This window comes from Poromitra crassiceps, assembly GCF_964638095.1.
Source record: "Poromitra crassiceps genome assembly, chromosome: 14".
NCBI classification, from domain to species: domain Eukaryota; kingdom Metazoa; phylum Chordata; class Actinopteri; order Beryciformes; family Melamphaidae; genus Poromitra; species Poromitra crassiceps.
In genome coordinates this window covers 37332218-37353599 of record NC_139633.1, presented here as the reverse complement: position 1 = coordinate 37353599, position 21382 = coordinate 37332218, and the positions used below count along the sequence as shown (strand labels likewise).

The 21382-nt window shown below is 42.6% G+C and overlaps 1 protein-coding gene across 2 annotated transcripts in view; it reads left to right on the top strand.

The window, feature by feature from the left end:
- Nucleotides 1–21382, top strand: part of LOC310789558 (NLR family CARD domain-containing protein 3-like) — a 708349-nt gene that overhangs the window by 671995 nt on the left and 14972 nt on the right. For both annotated transcript variants that reach the window (XM_083651196.1, XM_083651197.1), the window contains 2 exons: nt 15916–16089; nt 19832–20007. In XM_083651196.1, the coding sequence (XP_083507322.1) occupies nt 15916–16089; nt 19832–20007 (350 nt within the window). The remainder of the gene's footprint in view (nt 1–15915; nt 16090–19831; nt 20008–21382) is intronic.

Sequence of the window (21382 nt, the reverse complement as noted above, 5' to 3'; positions counted from 1 at the left end):
GATGTACGTCTCTGGGTTCACCAGGAAAAAAAAGTGAGCTTTTAGCATGTTCTGTACTCTACTTATAGCCATTTATATACACCCTGTTTTCACCCAAAAGGTCTCTCTGAGAAGAAAAACAGGAGAAAAGGCGATTTTTGTAAAGCACACAATCTCAGGCAGAACTCGCTCTCAATTCTTTTATTTTGAACTGCCTGGCAAGCTTCTGGTTAGCAACACCGCACTGCTGACTCCCCAGTCCTGGGTGATGTAGTGGCAGGTGATGGTCACGTAGTTTTCGGTTGTCATGGCAGTCCAGCTATCTGTCGTCAGTGCAACCTTGCCGCCGGTAGATGTAACGTCAGCTAGCTCTGCTAGCAACTTGGACTTAGCATCACCGTATCTCTTCTCAAAGTGCCTGGTGATTGTGCTTCGGCTTGGGATATCGTATGCTGGTTCCAGGAGGTGCATCATTTGCTTAAATCCCCTGCCTTCAACCATAGAGATAGGCATCATGTCTTTTTCTATAACCCCACAGATCGACTGGGTTATTTTCTCTGCTCGCCGTGAGTCACAACTTTTCCTCTTAAATGCTGAGCTGATGGTGGGTTGCTCTAGCGGAGATGAAGAGGAGCCAGCCAATTTATCTGAATGAACACCGTTCAAGTGATAGAGCAGTGCTGTCGTTGTGTTGGTGTAGCTGTACACCGATTCACAGTGTTTGCATACGGCAGTATCTTCTCCTTTCTTATCAAAATGTTCCCACACAACGCTTCTCTTCGCCCTCTTCATGGTCGTTGCAACTGTGTGGGTTTTCCTATTCTATTTCAGACCAATCTTAAAATGGCTGCCTGCCACCAGGTGTTCAGAGTTTACTGCGCCTGCGTGATGTGTCTGAAAAGGGCTATAGTAATACCATTGCGCCCTCTGGTGGATCATTAAGAAATTATTTGAAAACACCATTCTACTGTCAGAAATCAGAACGCAAGTTGCTTTTTGTTTTTGTTTTGATCGAGTAATTTTTCTTTGCTCGAGTAAATCCTTAACAAGCAATTAATTGAGTTTCGATTAATTGTGTGCATCCCTAAGCCCAACCAAACGCTGCTGTATACACTGGCTTTGTTTTGTTTGTTTCTGACATTGTCTGACATAAATAGATAAAAAAAAAAAATTGAATTGTCCCTGGGCTGCAAACTCATTTAAACTGTGGAGATCAAAGTGATTTCTGTGGAGAGTAATGTTAGCGTTACTGGCAGGCTCTGTTCCCCCGAGACGCTGTTTCTAACTCGGCATGAGAGCGCGCTCGAGGTCGCTGCTGGAGGAGCCGGCTGGAGGTATGTGCGCATGGCCGTGTGCTCCAGACGGTGGGAGGCTTTGCGGAGCTGCACACCGTGGAAAAAGTGCATCAAACTCAGATTGATAATCCTCTAACTTCATTTGAGCTTATTGAGGTAATATATTAATATTGTAACAACAGATATTACAGATATAACGTCTATAATGAAGACGTGCCAACTTTGATGACGTGGTGTCCAGTATTTTAAGAGCAGAGGGTTTTTTCATTTCCTGGAAAGTTGCTGTTTTGGAGATGCGTGGTTTACATCGGACAGCGACGATATGTAATGTTACACAAACACGCAAAGTTCAAATTAAGCAAATATTGAATTAGTAGATGGGGTTCCTCCATATTTTGTGTAAAGCCAGAGAGTATGGAATACACAGGGAGAAGAGACCCACATGTATGATAATAACATTTCAGCAAGTATGAAGTTGATTTAAAAAATCCTGCTTTAATTTGTGCTGTCCAGCCCTCCCACAGCTCATCAAATATGGCATTCACATAAAAATATTTGCAAGACATTGTTGAGTGACACTCTCTCCCTCTTTCCCTCTCTCTCTCCCACACACACACACACTAGGGATGTCACGATACCAAAATTATGAGTTCGGTACCGATACCTGCCTAAGTATCTCGATACCGATACTCAAACGATACCACGGCAAAAACCTAAAACATCAGGAAACATGTGCCCAGTACTCTACTGAGCACATTTTCTCCCTTTCTATTTGTTTAGCAGAACTCTGCCAAGGTGTATTGAGTCATTTCATTTTGTGTTCAGTCTACTTTAGTAGGCTATGTGGGCTAATAATCCTGGGCTTCTAAATGTGTTTTATTTTGGCACAAGGAAGGGATATTAACATGTTGTCCTGTGTATTAATGAATGTCATTATGTTTCTTATTTGCATGCACAATAAATAGGCTATTGAAATATATGCTATGGTGGTGGTTTATTATATGGTGTAATTTTTCATGTCAGGTGTGTTTTTGACAATTAATCACTATATCATTAATAATTGGATTATTGTAAATATTAGTATGGGGGACATGGGATTGCTGCATGCCATGTAAGGGTTTAATGACACTCTATGGCCTTGATTTAATTATTTAGTACATATTTGAGTCAGGGCCATGGTGTTATTGGGGCTTTTGCATTATGCAGTGGTCTGATGTCCCCTAGGTAGGCCAATTTTCAGAAAGTTGGCAAAAGAAAATGCGGTAGCCTATTATCCACGTAATGTTCCACTCACTACCATTATGCCTAATATCAGGAATGTTGAAGAGGAGGGGCAATTAATTGACGTGATTAAAAGATCTCCAGACGCCGCCAGGCAAACCCTCAAACGAGGGAAATGAACCCCGTTCTCTGATGTGAAAACATCCTAGCCTGATATTCAGACTGAAGTGGAGGGAATCATGATGGCTTGGTGACAGAGAGCACACTGCTGTCTGCCTCTGCGGAGCAGCTGCTAACATTACACGTGTGTGCATTTGTCTCTCTATGAAAAACATCACATAGCCGTTCATGATTATACAGAGGTACGTAAAATGTATTACCAGACGGCACTCTTCAATTCAGCATATATATAATCCACGGAGAGGTTACAGTAAGTGAATAAAATGTCAATTCTGGATGTGAGTCATCTATTATCCCGCTCTCTTGCTCGTTAAAAGTGCATGTTTTTGAATGCAGTTTGGTTACATCATCCGCTCGTTGCGGCTCCCAGAGGTTTGGTGAGCGGCGCCAACAGCGCCGGTCGCACACTGACGCAACTCATGACATTTTAAAAAGTATCGGTACTAAATTAACGTGGTATAGTACCGTTTTTAACGACAGGGTAGCGCGGTACCATTGTGGTACCGGTATATCGTGCATCCCTAGACGGCGGGAGGCTTTGCGAACTCAGATTGATAATCCTCTAACATCATTTGAGCTTATTCAGGTAATATATTAATATTGTAACGACAGATATTACAAATGTAACGTCTATAATGAAGACGTGCCAACTTTGATGACATGGTGTGCAGTATTTTAAGAGCAGAGGGTTTTTTCATTTCCTGAAAAGTTGCTGTTTTGGAGATGAGTGGTTTTCATCGGACAGCGACGATATGTAATGTTACACAAACACGCAAAGTTCAAATGAAGCAAATATTGAATTAGTAGATGGTAGTGATGCGCGGGTCAGGGTTTTTTAACTCATTGAGTGCCAGCCACTTTTGGAGAACGGACGCTCCCAGTGCCAGAGTTTCAGAGCGTTTTCAGTGATTTCTCGAGGCCCACAGAATATTGTGTGATATTACTATGTAAACACTGAACATGCACAAAGAACGATGAGACTCTCTTCTATCATCTGCAAAAAAAGTTTATTGATCCCATTTTCCGTTCTTTAGTTATGAGCCGGAGAAGATAGCTTGATTTAACCAAAAACAGCAATTTTTTTCTAGAAGCTGAGATAATGAGCCTTTTGTGAAATTAAACATTTCAAGCACATCACTGACTCTGAAGCTAATATTTTCTAATGTAGTCACACCTCAAAAATAATTTCCTTCAATAAAACAGTGAAGGCCAGGGAATTTTGTTTGGCAGAATAATATTTTTTAGCTGCAACCAGCAGCGCTGGCCCCTGCGTGCGCTGCTGGTTGCAGCTTCTTGCTGGTCTTGATTTGCTGCTGGTGGGCATCGGATATTCTGGCTTGCGTTTGCCAATCCTGTCCTGCTGTCTGGGTCTGTCTGGGTCAGTGTTGTGTGCTGCTCTGCGTGCACCCCCCCCCCCCCCCCCCCACTGCACACTCCTCCTCCGTATGGGAGTGTCTCTGGTGGCTTTCTGCTGCGTTTGCTGTGCACAGTGAAGGGTGCGCGACATCCAGCTTTTTTACAGCGTTCCGCGTGTGTTTGTCACCGGCTCCCATGCTTCCAGTTGAGAATAATAACAACTCCACGGCTGATCATGCGGATGTGCTGTCGCAACGGACACGGAGGGGCTCAATTGTGGCAGCAGATTGGCTGCTGCAGGCACAGCTACAGTAATGTTATGCTTCATGCATATCGATGCATACGGATGCGATGCGATTTCCGTTTCCCCAACGACTTCTTCTTTGTTTTTTCCTCGCCTTTCTGTACTCTGGAGAGCACTGTCGCCACCTAAGGGTTCTGTAAAATAGGTTACACGCCTTCATAGCTCCCATATTTGTACAGGAGATGCCTGATGCTTTGATCCACGTCCCACCGTCAAAAAACGCAATTGACGAACATACTCGTCCTTGGCACTCTACGTTACTAAACGAAATGACGAACATGCTCGTCCATGGCACTCAATGAGTTAAGGCCCGCCCCAACCCAACCCGTCATTGGAGCCAGCCCGCCCCGCCCAGCCCGTTAAAATATCTGAAAATTCCTAACCCAGCCCAACCCAGCAGCCCGCAACGGCCAATTTAATGTACCGTAAATTCCGGACTATAAGCCGCGGCTTTTTTCCCGTTTTTTGGCCCCTGCGGCTTATATAACGGTGCGGCTTATCTATGGATTTTTTCAGAAAAAAAAAAAAAATACAAATAAAATCTCTCTTTTTTAGCACTCTTTCTAACTATAAATCCACTTCTGTTTTAATTTCCTCTCTTGCCCTCTTTTCACCACACCGCGGACACTGTGTGCACTGTAAAAATAAACAACGGTGGTGTTGTGTTATGTTGTTTTGTTGAAATGTTACGGTAATACGGTAAATGGGAGCTTCCTCAAACAGCCATCTCTTTCCCGACAATCCCCTCTGTGCGTGACCACTTACATATGGTAATTACGGTAAGCAAACGGCCACTCGGCCATCAACTCCCTCCCCCGACTACCAGGAGAAAATCACAAACTTCGGCGAATTCACACAAAGGAAGATCAAGGAATATTCACAACAAGACGAGCAGTAGAAGCAACACTCTCACTTACCATGGGGAAGGTATGCAGAAATTCACACGACGCAGCTTTCAAGTTGAAAGCAGTCAATCTCGCATTAAAAGAGGGAAACAGAGCAGCCGCGCGTAACCTGGGCATCGATGAGTCAATGGTGAGGCGTTGGACGGTGCAGCAGGAGGAACTGTCTCAGTGCAAGAAGACCAAAAAGTCCTTCAGAGGTCATAAAAGCAGATGGCCCGAACTTGAAGATTCCCTTGAAGATTGGGTGTTGACCCAGAGAGCAGACGGCCGAGGCGTTTCCACGGTGCAGATCCGACTGAAGGCCAAAACAGTCGCCACCGAAATGAAAATTGAACATTTCATAGGTGGCCCATCTTGGTGCTTCCGATTCATGAGACGAAAGGGACTGTCCGTCCGGGCGATAACTACTGAACAACTCCCTCCCGACTACCAGGAGAAAATCACAAACTTCGGCGAATTCACACAAAGGAAGATCACGGAATATTATAGGAGTGTGAAAACATCCACAATCACCAACGGGTTCCAAAACGCTGGACTGCTGCGGGATGAAGAGGATGACGCCGCCACAGCTGACGCTGAGGGCCGTCAGAGGCTTCAGAGGCTGTTCGATGCCGACAGTGACGAAGAGGAGTTCGTTGGTTTTGAGTGACAATGAAGGAGAGAGGAGAGTGGTTGACGAAGCCACCCTGAACCTGTTCGTTTCCGACACTGAAGATGAGGACTTTGGTGGTTTCAGTACGCAGGAAGAAGAGGAAGACGAGGATTAGTGACTTGACTTCTCTGGTTACAGGTTTGCTGCACATATAGCCTATTGTTGTGTGATTTTGTCTGGGGATTAGTGACCTGACTTTTGTTTTGTTTTGTTGAAATGTTAATAAATGGGAGCTTCCCCAAACAGCCATCTCTTTCCCGACATTCCTCTCTGTGCACGAACCCTTTCATATGGTAATTAAACATCAAAACACCCGCGGCTTATAGACCGGTGCGGCTTATATAAGAAAAAAATAGTCAATTTTGGTCCCGCGGCTTATATACCGGTGCGCCTTATAGTCCGGAATTTACGGTAATATGTCTCCGGACTCAGGAGGAGCACAGCAGAGCTTCCAAGGTGTGCAAAGTAGCTAATAACTCTGTCTCTCTCCCCCCTCTCTCACACACACACACACACACACACACACACACACACAGACACTTACATGCTGCCGTGCGCGACAACAGTTGTAGCCTAGGTCTGCTCTGGATGAGTTGCGCTGCTGCTTTTGCAACGCCCTGTAAAAGGGCGATATGTGTGGAAAGAATTCAATGACGATGCTTTCCTCAGATCAAAGTGTATTTTGTCTTTAAGTCACAAAACCATACATGTACAAATGTCACAGTGGCTATTATTACTAAGTTCCTGGCAACAATATAACATATCAAAAATACTGTAGCTACATCAATAGACCATAATACAATATTAGCCTACTATTGGAATGTATACAGGTAAACCAGTAACTTAACATAAATTCACTCATACAATACAACACCAGTAACTTAATATTCATATAAACTCACTCAATCAACACAAGACTAGTAACTAACGTGTACATGGCCACAAAGAACTACTGTTGAAAGACCACATGAGATGCTAGTTAGCTTTGCACTGTTCTAAACATGAACCAGACGCTGCCCGTGGCTAACGTTAGCTTAGCCACATTAGCTTCGCTCGTCGTCAGGTAATTAACTGCATTCCAACACAAAGCACGGACGTGTCACACTACAAACAGTTTCCCGAGGGCATACATACATTTACAAAACATACCATACAATATCAAACGTTACCATGAGGGATAAATACCTGTAAAAGGGCGATATGTGTGGAAAGAATTCAATGACGATGCTTTCCTCAGATCAAAGTGTATTTTGTCTAAAGAGGGGAAGCAGTGCATCCCAAAATATCGCTCCAAGCGCCTAGGCGCCGCCTGCTGGTACCCTCCAGTAATTACTACTGTTGTGAAACTTACGAATCCTGAGCATAGTAAAACAGAAAATGTATGCGGTTCTCAAATGGTTAAACATAACTACAAAGACAACGGTGAAACATGAAACACACATGAAAATGCCCACAAGATAACTGAAATCAATATAAAACAAATGCTTTGTTTTATTCTGCTATATCCAAATAATATGAGTTTTTACTGCTTTTAATTATTCTCAATATAGGCTACTTTATCGATTGTTCCCAAGCATTTTAACTCTTTTAGTGCCTTTTAACAAAATATGAGTTTTTACTGCTTTTAACTATTTTAAACATATTTTGTATCAATTGTTCCCATGACTGTATGATCTTTTTAATCTTAGCACAGACCATGAATTTATTATGCTATACCCGAATTGCATCTATCACACTTTCATGTCAGTCTTTCTTCAATTAATCCATGGTCTTCAGATAGCGATTCCCCAAAGTGCGGATGGCGTGACCGCAGTGTTTCAAATGGAGGTAGCAGGTAGAGGTAGGCACTAGGCAGGCTACAGAAACAGTTCTTATTCTTCCCCATTTATTTGAATTACCTCATGCGCTCTCAATTGGCCATGTTGCAGTAGTAGGCTACTAAACGTAGTAGTGCAGCAGGTGCGCACACGGCTTGCAGATACGGCTAGACTCGCTGTCTGATTTCTTTTAATTACCTCGCTCTCAATTGTTCACAGCCTACTCACGTTGCAGTAAAGTTGACAAATAGATCACAGTCGAGTCCACAACAGAAAATCTGCGGTGGCATTATATGGACACTTCAAATAATAATTACAGCGAATAATCCTTCCAAAATGTTTGTTTTGAGAGCACATAGGCTACCTCATTGAAGCATTTCTTTACTCCATGTAGGCTATAGAGAGTGCAGCAGGAGTCTGTCTGATTGTGTGTGAGAGAGAGTTCACGTCTTTAAGGTTAATTACTCTGCGTGTTTCACTGCTCTAAATTATTTAATAATGTTGCTTTGTCACGTTCTGAGCCTGCCCCGCCCGCACCCAAGATATTTTCATAATTTGCCAACCCAGCCCACCTGCGGGGCGGCCCAGCCCGCGGGACCCGGCGGGTTCTGGGTGACCCGCGCATCACTAGTAGATGGGGTTCCTCCATATTTTGTGTAAAGCCAGAAAGTATGGAATACACAAGGAGAAGAGACCCACATGTATGATAATAACATTTCAGCAAGTATGAAGTTGATTTAAAAAAATCCTGCTTTAATTTGTGCTGTCCAGCCCTCCCACAGCTCATCAAATATGGCATTCACAAAAAAACGTATTTGCAAGACATTGTTGAGTGACACTCTCTCCCTCTTTCCCTCTCTCTCTCCCACACGCACACGCACACGCGCACACGCACACGCACACGCACACACACGCACACACACACACACAGACACACACACACACACAGTACTCTCTCTCTCTCTCTCTCTCTGACACACACACACACACACATACACACACATGAGATAACACTGCCAGTCATGTTTCGGGTCTAAACACTAATGTATGAGAGTAGTTCTGAACGTAAACTTACTTTGATGTCACATCAGTGATATATATTGAATATATTGAGATCCTGCGTCCACTCCGATCTTGTGAGCATGACTGCTCACTACAGTGTGGCAGACTGTAGTAAAAAGCTTCTCCATCCGCTAAGTGGTTTCTACCTTAGCCGTGCGTGACGACCGCATGTTTTTGATCATTGTCAGTTCCTCCAAAACATACAACTGTCGCTGTTTTCCACCTATGAGTCTTGTTGCTTCCACACATGTATCTCAGTCAAAATAAAAGCTCTCTGCAGAGCCATGTCATTGTGACCTCATGACATTTTTAAGGACATTTCATATTATTTTGAAGGCCAAGATTTATCATCAGTGGACCGTCGCTACTAAATGTATTTTATTAAACTGGACGGACAAACCCTGTCTCACACACACACACACACACACACACACACACGCACGCACGCACGCACGCACGCACACACACACACACACACACACACACACACACACACACACACACACACACACACACACACACACACACACACACACACACACACACATCTCGCTGTCACTCACCACGATCGCAGATTTAACTCCAAAACAGTAGCATTGTGGATGTGAGTGGATCTACATTTACTAGTTTAATATTATCAATTGCCTGGCCTCCCAGGATACCTCGTAATGTTGCATTTACCCCCATGCATATCGTTTTGACCATTTTTTCAACTTATAAATGTATAAAACCAGAGGAAACTCGCGTTTTCTAGTGCTTCTCTATGGAGCTCTAAGCTGAGAATGTCCGAGTGTATTGTAGAGCTGCACGCGCTGTGATTGGCTCGTCTGCGTTCGGGGCGTGGCTTAGCGATAGGTCAATTGATCCCAAGTGAACCGCCCCATCTGCAAAGCCTTAGGGGAGTAACCTGTGGAGGAAAAATCCACCTGCAATGTCCTGCCGATTGATCAATAATGAAATATCCGTTTCAAGTGTTCTAGGAGGTTTTTATTCCACAATAACATCTCTTCAGAGAGGTCTCTTCCTGACCACGTTGTCAATGCAAGAGCCCCGCATTATTGTTTACTTCACATCATATACTGAAACTATCGATGCCCGCCCCCCAGCGTGGAGGGCAGTGATTTTCCACTACTGTCTAACAGTTCCATTCAGCCTAGTAAGTTTCCATTCAGCCATGTAGCTAATCTGATGTTCACTAGAATACATAACAAATCCAGTCTAGTCACAACAGGACACAGGTTCTCACAGGAAAACTCTGTACAGCAATCTTCTACAATGTGGTGAAAAACAGTTCACAAAATACATCATAGAATTGCCATAGCTAATAATTAATCAATCAATACACACTTGATCAATAATTTACCATTACAATTCCACACTTTTGATAAGAATAAATCATTATTATCAATATTAAAAATAAATTATTGATAATAAACTATAAGTTCAAACACAGTCAAAGAAAACTAACATAACTATTATCCTTAACTTGTTAGAAAAAAATGTATCATCTCACACATCTATATAGATTAAAATTTCCCTATGTGTTCACAATCACAATTAATAAGTCCTTCATTTCGGTTACTTACTTAATACTTAATACATACTTATGTTACAATGTATCATTTGCTCAAATCAAACTCTTAGTTATGCTAATATCAAATCAAGCATGATTATTTACCCAAGATTTCATAGCATAAACGAAGTGTGTCAGAGGTCAATGGCCTTTTTTATTGTTCCACACTTTTTGGCATATTTTTTTCTTCTTAAAAACACAGTTTACACATTTCTGGTAATTGGCTCCTGTTCACTGGTGTTGGATCCTGGTAGTCGAAGTCACTAAATCGTTTTGGCCCGCCTCCCACTTCGTCCTCCACTATCCACTCATATCAGCAAGCCGCTATTCACATTTCATACAAAAACATTCTCACAGGCTACAAATGTTTTTTTTTTCTTCTTTTTTCGGGTTTCTTACTACAATTGTTGACGATTTCCAAACCTCTGGCAGACATAGGCTACACACCAAGTGCACTTTGGCATGCAGCCCACTCAGAGGCTGGGAAATTGAACCCACGACCCAATTTTGATGCAAATGGTCAATCTAGTCTATTTTACAAGTCCAAGTCATGTCTCAAGTCTTTGTCCTCCTCTCCGCTCTCCAGTCACACTGGAGTCCCCTTTCTCCTGTCTAACTGGTGTACAATAACATTGCCTTCAACGATCACACACCTTTCACCGTCAAACATCACTCATTCACACTGTGTTCACACTCCCCTGTCTCCCATGACTCCAAAACGCTTTTTTAATACACATGATCACAGTTTTTTACACAAACCACGCAAAGTACGACTCTCTGCATCCGATTCGTCATGGGGAAACCGTCTGTGGTCCAGCTCACGCATGTGTGTGTGTGTGTGGAAAGCCTAAGCTAATTGCACTGGTGAAGGATATGGGGGGGGCTGGATCTCAGCATCTGGCATTGGAGATCGTCCCATGGTGATTGTCCAATCTGCTTATCTCAGTCTGCTTGTCCATCTGATTGTCTCAGTCACACAGGCACACAAAACACATACACCACAACAACAAAAACTTAAAAACAAAACAAAAAACAGACACAAAAACAAAAGCTGCTTACCCCCTTTGACAGATGCGTTATATAACGCATGTGTCAATTAATTTAGCAGTTTTTCTATATACTTATTTTTAGAGAGAGACACCCTTTAACTTGTCTCTGCCTCTCTCTCAGTCCTCTTGGGAAAATGTGTGTGCGCTATGCACTGTGGTTATCTGGAGGGTGCTGCAGGTTTCAAGGCTTCAGGCTGAGAAGCGGGGGGGGAAGAGAAATCTCAGTGTGTTCACAAACATTTACCTTTTCGCTTGGCAATAAGGGTTTTTCCAGGCTAAACACTCACTTTTCCTAAAAAAAAACATAACTTCTATTAAACAATACTGTACTAATGCATAAAAGTACTTTTGCTCTGTGTGCATTGCATGTACATAATGTCACTTGAGTGTGTGATTCTCTTACTAAAACAATGGTTTGTCAAACAGCTGTAACATGCAAATGTTCATGTGTGTCATTACTTATCTGCTCATAATTGGTGTCTTTGGAGAAAATTCTGCTGTGAACTCCTCCACCCTCAACTGGCTTGCGTCTCCGGCCGTGTCAGTCTCTCGCCTGTGATTGACCAGCGCCTCACACCCTCTCCGCTCCGTCTTGATTCGCTTCGTTGAGTCCTCTCCGCTGTTACTGTCCAGGTGGCGTCAACCTCCGGGCCAAGCCTATGAATCGAAAACTCCACGGCAGTCATATATTCTTTTACAGCAAGCAAACCACTCATATTGCATTTCTGTAGCCCGTTTACACCGGTGTGGTGAAACACTTACACGGGAGGGAGAGATTTTACTCTCTCCCATTGCTGGCCGCTAGCTGCGGTGTTCAGGGCTGTAGTGGCTGCTGGTACGGATGCTGCTGCCGGTTCCCTGGCTGAAGCCTGCCCGGAGTGTTGATCGTCTCCCCTGGAGCCTGGACTGCTGGTGGTCTTCAGTGTAGTTGAGCCTGGCGCTGACTCTCAGTCTGCTACATGGTGGTGGTGAGGCACGGGTCAATTTCCAGGTTGAGACCTTTTAAGACACATTAAGAGACACTAGCGAAAGATTAAACTCCTCACATAATAAATGATATGTATGGCCGTATGTATTGCTTCTGGCAGACATACTTTCTTTTCCCCTTCATAAATGTGTTGCTGTTGTTTTTCTGTGGTTCTTCAAAACCACCTAGACCATAACTTTTATACAGTCTATATTTCCCTCTAAATGTGGCGTGTAGGTCTGCTTGAGACAAATGTGCTTTCCCTGGTGTGTATTTACACAAACCCATATTTATACAAACCCATAGCTCCTCGTGAGCTTTCTCTAAACAGCTGTGGTTTTGTTTGTGTGTGCGAAATCAAAACCAATACCTTATGATATTACCAATAAAAACAAAATAACAACCACACTTGAGTCCTTCTTTTGTAGGCAGGTATGGGTTAAAATAAAACATAACTGTGGATCCACATAACAAAATAAACAACCCTGTTTGTCCCCTGCCGGCCGGCTTATCTACACACATATGAACGTTTAAGCCCCAAAATAAAAAGTTGAATTTGAATGTTTAGCCCCTGTTTAACGCTTGTATCCCAAAACAAAAAGTTCAATTTGAACGTTTAGCCCCACAACAAAAAGTTTAGTTTGTGAACTTTGTGATTTTTCTTCCTCTCATTTTTCTCATTCAGAAATTTCTCATTCATATCTCAGTCATTTCCCATTCATTTCCCATTCATTTTTCTAATTTTTTTTCTTCCTCAATGAGCCTCACTGCTCAGTTTCACCCACACTCTCCCCTTTTTTTTTTTTTTTCTTTTTTTTTTGTTCAAAGGAAAAAGACCTTTTGAAAACAACTTTTCTTTTTTCTTTTTTTACATATAATTTATACCTCCTTTCGCAACGCTCAGGTCTGGGTATGTGCTGCTTTACCCCTTTATACTGCAGTTTTAGACGCTAAGTATACCTTTCAACTTACGTCGACGCCAAGTGTACCTTTCAACCTGCGTCTGCGTCTTTACTGTTTGCCCGTCGACAAACAGGCCGATTTATTCTTCTCTAAATCTTGCCCAAATATGAGTCGGCTCTAGTAAGTTACCTTACGCGTGCGCCTCCTGCTAACGCACGCCTCACCCTCTTCTGGATCCGTTATCCAAGGCGATGAGTATATCCGATAACGGCAATAGTGAGTTTTATCTAATATTATCTCACGCGAGCATCCCCTTTGACCCCGCACCACTCTCTTCTAGACAAATCCTATTTTGACTAAGGCAGTGGTTACATCCGTTTTACACGCACACACATCCCCCAGACCTGTAGCTTTTAGCAGCAGTTACAATTGTCTATTTTTAGAACCAACTGTATAACATTATTCTAAATTTCACAGCTACTCAATTTGACATAAAACCGATCAATCAACATTGCATTCAGTGTGTATTTGCCTCACCAGGTTCCGCAGATCACAGCGCTGGGCTACATTCCTCCGCATGTCGACTCCTGCTCTCTTAGCATTAATCGAGCTTTCAGGTCCAACTTTGACAGGAGGTTATCACCAGTCGACATGCCAGAGGTCCGCATCCCAGTCGTGAGATCCCGGACGAGCCCCCAAGTTGTGGAGGAAAAATCCACCTGCAATGTCCTGCCGATTGATCAATAATGAAATATCCGTTTCAAGTGTTCTAGGAGGTTTTTATTCCACAATAACATCTCTTCAGAGAGGTCTCTTCCTGACCACGTTGTCAATGCAAGAGCCCCGCATTATTGTTTACTTCACATCATATACTGAAACTATCGACGCCCGCCCCCCAGCGTGGAGGGCAGTGATTTTCCACTACTGTCTAACAGTTCCATTCAGCCTAGTAAGTTTCCATTCAGCCATGTAGCTAATCTGATGTTCACTAGAATACATAACAAATCCAGTCTAGTCACAACAGGACACAGGTTCTCACAGGAAAACTCTGTACAGCAATCTTCTACAATGTGGTGAAAAACAGTTCACAAAATACATCATAGAATTGCCATAGCTAATAATTAATCAATCAATACACACTTGATCAATAATTTACCATTACAAACCCCACCTATCTACTGTTTAGGGATAAATAATTATTACACCTTTGACACTTAAAAACCTATAAAAATACACAAAAATGTCAATTTCACCCACTTCCCGAGGTCGTAGAGACTCATGGATGGGTTCGTTGTAAAGCCCATGCTCACTTCCTGGATAAGCGATGACAATTTCAGAAAGATCAGAGCGTCGGTTCCAAAGTTATTCAAGAAAATCCTCCTATTGGCTGTTTAAAAGGCTCTGGGAGGCTTAATTTGCATTTTTCCCCATCATGCAATTCTGACCCTCTTAGAGACACAAAACCCTGAGTGAAACACATCTCTCAGAATCACCCCCCTGGCCGTTTGGGCATTCAGACATCTGCCTCCATTGGTCAAGGCCAGCCCAGACCTCCTATCTCATTTATTACATGCTTTATAAGGCATAGATAGTCCTCACTTTAGATGAGCTCACATGAAATACTTAACTAATGACTAGTAACTACCTTAATTAATCATGAGTTTGAGTATCAATAAGTGTTGATAAACCATCTATTAACACTCACTAACCATGTCCAAATCATATGCACAAATGTACACATGAATGTACATACGTTGTTTAATCATTTACTTACACGTTCTAAATGATCTTATGAACCATTAACAACTCCTAAGTAAATGGTTTGTAATTGATATAATACGTATTTATAAATGGTGCATCTATCATTTACAAAGTATGAGAATACAATCATTAAACACATTAGAGATTAGGTTATTAATCAGGAATAAAATGTTTACAACTGTGTTACTAATGCTTAGTGATGTATGAATAATGCTTTATAAATGATGAATTCATGATGAATTATGTATTTAATAATGGTTTATTAATACTTTATAGTGTATAGTTATTATAAAGTGTTACCACGTTGGGTGCTGCTCAGTGATTTTCACTGCACAGTGAGGTTACCGTTTCACAGCACACTGTGGGATATGTCACTAATCACAGTAACATGAACGTTCACAATCATGACCACTAATCATTACATAATGTTAGGCAAACAACAGATGACTAAATAAATGGTTAATGATAATTGAATGACAGCAATAGCCAATGAGCTGCATTGAGTCATTTGGTTAGAAATCCATGGTGCATCATGAGAATACGGCACTTTAATTGAATTAAACTTAATTGTAAATTGTATTACTAATGTATCAAACTTGGGGAGTGCACTTAGGGGGGCCTGATGGAGTGCAGTGCTGAAATCTTTTGCAATTTGGCATAGCGCCACCTACTGGCAACACAGAAAGTAGTTTATCTCAAGAACCGTTCTTCCAATTGACTTCAAACTTGGGGATTGCACTGCTGGGAACCTGACAGAGTGCAGTGCCTAATTTAATGCTATTTGGCATAGCACCACCTATACTTGAAAACACAAAAAGTGGTTTATCATTTATGAGTGCTAAATGGAAAACATTTTAAAGTTGTTTGTCTCCATCACTAATTCTCATGCAGACTGAGTGGCTGTCAGCTGTCAGAGAGAAGCTGTGAAGCTCTGGCCTCAGTTCTCAGCTCCCAGTCTTGCAATCTGAAAGAGCTGGACCTAAGTAACAACGAGCTTCACGATTCCGGGGTGAGGCTGGTCTCTGCTGGACTGCAGAGTCCACACTGCAGACTGGAGACTCTCAGGTAAGATCCATTCACAGCTTTCCTCATGTGTTTTGACACGGCTCCCACAGCTCATCAAATATGGCATTCACAAAAAAAATGTATTTGCAAGACATTGTTGAGTGACACTCCCTCTTTCCCTCTCTCTCTCTCCCACACACACACACACACACACACACACACACACACACACACACACACACACACACACACACACACACACACACACACACAAATGAGATAACACTGTCAGTCATGTTTTGGGTCTAAACACTAATGTATGAGAGTAGTTCTGAACGTAAACTTACTTTGATGTCACATCAGTGATATATATTGAATATATTGAGATCCTGCGTCCACTCCGTTCTTGTGAGCATGACTGCTCACTACAGTGTGGCAGACTGTAGTGAAAAGCTTCTCCATCCGCTAAGTGGTTTCTACTTTAGCCGTGCGTGACGACCGCATGTTTTTGATCATTGTCAGTTCCTCCAAAACATACAACTGTTGCTGTTTTCCACCTATGAGTTTTGTTGCTTCCACACATGTATCTGAGTCAAAACTAGAACGACCGCAACGCGGACTTATGCCTCCGCCATTAGTTCATTTTGGAGTCCAAATCGCCATTTGAGGCAAATTGGAAGAGATTCCGTCAAGGCGCTCCTGTGATGTTGCGTTACAGAGCTTGGAAATTGGGTGTGTGAGAGGTCACAGTGACCTTGAACTTTGACCACCAAAATGTAATCAGTTCATCCTTGAGTCAAAGTCGATGTTTGAGACAAGTTTGATTAAATTCCGTCAAGGCATTCCTGAGATATCATGTTAACAAGCTTGAAAATGGCGTTTGAGAGGTCACATTGACCTTGACCTTTGACTTTTGACCACCAAAATCTAATCAGTTGATCCTTGAGTCTAAGTAGATGTTTGAGGCAAATTTGATGAAATTCCGTCAAGGTATTCATGAGATATGGCGTTAACAAGCTGGAAAATGGCGTTTGAGAGGTCACAGTGACCTTGACCTTTGACCTTTGACCACCAAAATGTAATCAGTTCATCCTTGAGTACAAGTCGATGTTTGAGACAAGTTTGATCAAATTCCGTCAAGGCATTCCTGAGATATCGCGTTAACAAGCTTGAAAATGGCGTTCGAGAGGTCACAGTGACCTTGACCTTTGACCTTTGACCACCAAAATCTAATCAGATCATCCTTGAGTCTAAGTCGATGTTTGAGGCAAATTTGATGAAATTCCGTCCAGGCGTTCCTCAGATATCGCGTTAACAAACATCGTACGGACGTACGGCCGGACAACCCGGATCCATAATGCCTCCGGCCTGGCTATCGCCGGCGGAGGCATAATAAAAGCTCTCTGCAGAGCCATGTCATTGTGACTTCATGACATTTTTAAGGATATTTCATATTATTTTGAAGGATCCTGGCTCGTCCCTCATTCCTTCATGGTCTGGCCAGGAACGGTGAGCAGCACCCGGGGACCAACTTCTTCCAACTGCTGCCAGTCAGACGACGATCTTGTGCATCTTTTTAGTGAGGCTTATATATGGAAGAACCCCAGTGGAGCACGGCGAGAACATGCAAACTCCACACAGAAAGGCCCTTTGGCGAGGTAGCCCACGTGGGGAGTAGGACTGAAGACATGTAGGAACACCAGGGGCGATTTTAGGATCAGGGCCCAGTTTCACAAAGCTCCTTATGTTAAAGGATGGGTTTTCCGTGGGGAATATGAATATATATTAAATCTCACGCCCCTAAGGTTTTCGAATCCGTTGAAATTTTTGAAATTGGATATTCACTGCCATGCCTATCAAGCATCTATCACATTATTTCCATGTCGCTCTGACGCGAAACGCGTCAGAGCGACAATCCCCGCCTTGCGGAAGTCGTGCACCTATGAACTACAACTGTTGTTGGCCATGGTCCCGCCTCTAGAGGTCCTCCACGCCCCTTCAGAGGCCTTGACAAAAACAAAAAGGCAGCCATCTTTTTCCACCACTAGCCTACTGTAGCTAGGTTAGCTTCCCATAGTTCCTTGCAAAGAGACCATATCTCGGGAACGGAAGCACTAATAGACACGGGACTGGCGGCATTGGAAAGATCGTCAAATTTTACATCTAGTAGTAGGTGGGTTGAAGTAACGAAATCAACGCTGAGCAATGTACCCGTTTTTACACATTTTTACAGAAAATAGTTACAACATCAGATGCGCGTAACTCCTACGAAAATGCCTTAAAATGCATGAATTTTTTTTTATGAAGACATCTCCCGACATATATACTACCCTTTACATTTGGTGCAATTTGGAGGCAATTTTATTTTCGATTTATTTCTTCTTCTTTGTATCTTTTATTGTCGAAGCCTTCTTCTTCTTCTTCTATGAGTTTTATGGCGGCAAACATATATGTGCATTACCGCCACCTACTGGAGTTTGATATCAGCCAAATGCCTGAGGGGTGGGCATGAAAACGAAGGCCACGCGAGCCCAGTGCATTGTGGGAAATGTAGTATTTCGAGTCCCCGCACCCGCACCTCCCCCCCACCACCCCCCCCCCCCCCCCCCCACACACACACAGAGTGGATTTCGGTTGATATCTCTGTGAGTAAACCACCAATTTCAAAAATTTCAACGGATTCGAAAACCTTAGGGGCGTGAGATTTAATATATATTCATATTCCCCACGGAAAACCAATCCTTTAAGGTTTCCATTAGGGTCCGAGTTAAGGTGTCCATAAAATAGAATGGACTGCACAAAACACCCTTACATCTTCTCCATAAGGTTAAACATTTTAGGTTAAACATAAGCACACAATTTAAGGGTGTTTTGTACTATTCTATTTTATGGACACCTTAACTTGGACACAAGTACAAAGTAACATTTGCTTTGTAGGCATAAACACAAGTAAAACAAAAGTAGAAAAGTGCACTCAGTAGAGTGCAGATCTCCACCAGGTGCTGCTACACGTCACCATGGCCAAACCCAAACCCAACTGCTAAGAAAACCACTTGCAGATTACAAGGCAACATTAACATTGTTTAAAGGTCCATTCAGCGATGTTTTTGTGTTAAAATAGCCTAAATGTTAAATGGCTCTATATTCTGACAGCAATCACTGAAATAGAGTGTTTGGTCAGTAACTCCAAACCCCCCACTCTACTCTGTCTCTCTCCTGTAGCCCTGCATGCAGGGCGGACATATAGTCCACCTCCCACTATCCAATCAGAGAAATGTTGACATTTTCTGGGAAACAGAAGGTCAGATCGCGATGGCTCTAAAGGACAATAATATTTTTTTTTCACAATTGTGAATTGAGACTGGCTGCCACAGCTGTCAATCATCCCTTTGTATATCGTCAAATAACTACTTAAAAACAAACTGATCAGAAACATGACCACTTGAACATGATTAGCATGATAAGAATGATCTAAAATGATAGAAACCACCTTTGGGAAATAATATCTGATGTGTACGTTGATTGTTTAGTTTGGCTCATTTCCCACCCACTAACATGGCGGAGGCGGGACTTGTGACCTATACTGGGACTGACCGCCAGGGCGGCGATCTAAGATGATTTGGCCTCACTGAAAAGAGCTGATATCCTGTCCATTCTTTTTACAGTCAATGATCTATACCTCCATATAATGAAACTGTGTGTGTGTGTGTGTGTGTGTGTGTGTGTGTGTGTGTGTGTGTGTGTGTGTGTGTGTGTGTGTGTGTGTGTGTGTGTGTGTGTGTGTGTGTGTGTGTGTGTGCAGGCTGTCACGCTGTCTGCTCTCAGAGGAAGGCTGTGATTCTCTGGTCTCAGCTCTGAACTCCAACTCCTCCCATCTGAGGGAGCTGGACCTGCACTACAATTATCCAGGAGCCTTTGTTTATTCCTCCAGTGTGGACCATGGTGGAGTGCAGAGGCTGAAACCAGGTGTGAGGAAATGTAAGTGTGTATTTAGTTTGATTCATTAACAAACTAGCTTCAATGTCAGGTCTTTAATCAGAATCAGAGTTATTTTATTCACCCAGGTATGTTTTCACTTACAAGGAAACTGACTTGGTGTGACCGCCTAATTTTAGTTGTATGAACGACCGTGGACAATAGCTCCCTCTTGAGGGACTTTCTAAGAGACTTAATGTGAAAGCAGCTGTGAGCCTATAACCATTATGACTTATAAGCGTATATAACCCTAACCCTCCTGAGGGACTTTCTAAGAGACTTAATGTGAAAGCAGCTGTGAGCCTATAGCCATTATGACTTATAAGCGTATATAACCCTAACCCTCCTGAGGGACTTTCTAAGAGAGAACAGTTCAAGTTAAAAAATATAGCTGCACGCGGCAATTGAGGCGTCCAGGCACAATTTGAAAAGACAGAGAGACAAAACATTACTACTGTAGGTATATAGACACATATAGAGATAGAGAAATACAGATAAGATATGAACTTTTTGCATTTTTAGCACCCACTAGTGGTAGTTTGGGTGTGTTCCAGCAACATGCTCAACATGTCTTACTTTTGGTGGGATTTGATGAATGGATTATGAGAGTTAGGAGGACATGTTTCGTTAAAGCGTTGGGGCCCTATAGCGTACACCGGTGCAGAAGGCATCTGCGGTAGCGTTTGCGTCTGTGCTGGCTCTCTTTCCTATCGTCCACCTGCACACCTGCAGGCCGTGCGCCCGGTGCCGGGAAGATAGCAAGCAGCTTTGTGCTCCCAAACGCACCCGTGGGCGTGCTGCTCTGAAAAGTAGGTGTGTCCATGGAAAATCCTGACACACTGCCATCGTACAGATGAGCACAAACAACTGTGTTTAGACGAGCTGAGACCACTTCTTACCACAATCTACATCTCTCTCTCTCTCTCTCTCTCTCTCTCTCTCTCTCTCTCTCTCTCTCTCTCTCTCTCTCTCTCTCTCTCTCTCTCTCTCTCTCTCTCTCTCTGTTTTGTCTATGTCTCTCTCTCAGGTTTATAACTTCATAAAGAAATTAAAGACCCACTTATTTAAAAAAAAAACTCAAATAGTAATATAATATTACAACTACTACTAATAATAATAAATAAATAACTTTATTTATATAGGACGAATCAGCATGACATCACAACAACAAAAACAGCACTTAGTGAACTCAGTTAACTAGTATGAGTTGTGCCAAACAAACCTTAATATCTCAAAAACTATCCATCACATCACTTATATTTAGACTCTGTGAGTGAGAGCAGAAGTAGCTCAAGAGTTTGATGTATAATATATGTATGTTGTGTTAAAGTTGTGTGAACTGTCACAGTCTTGTGTAGATTTATTACTAAAGTCCAGC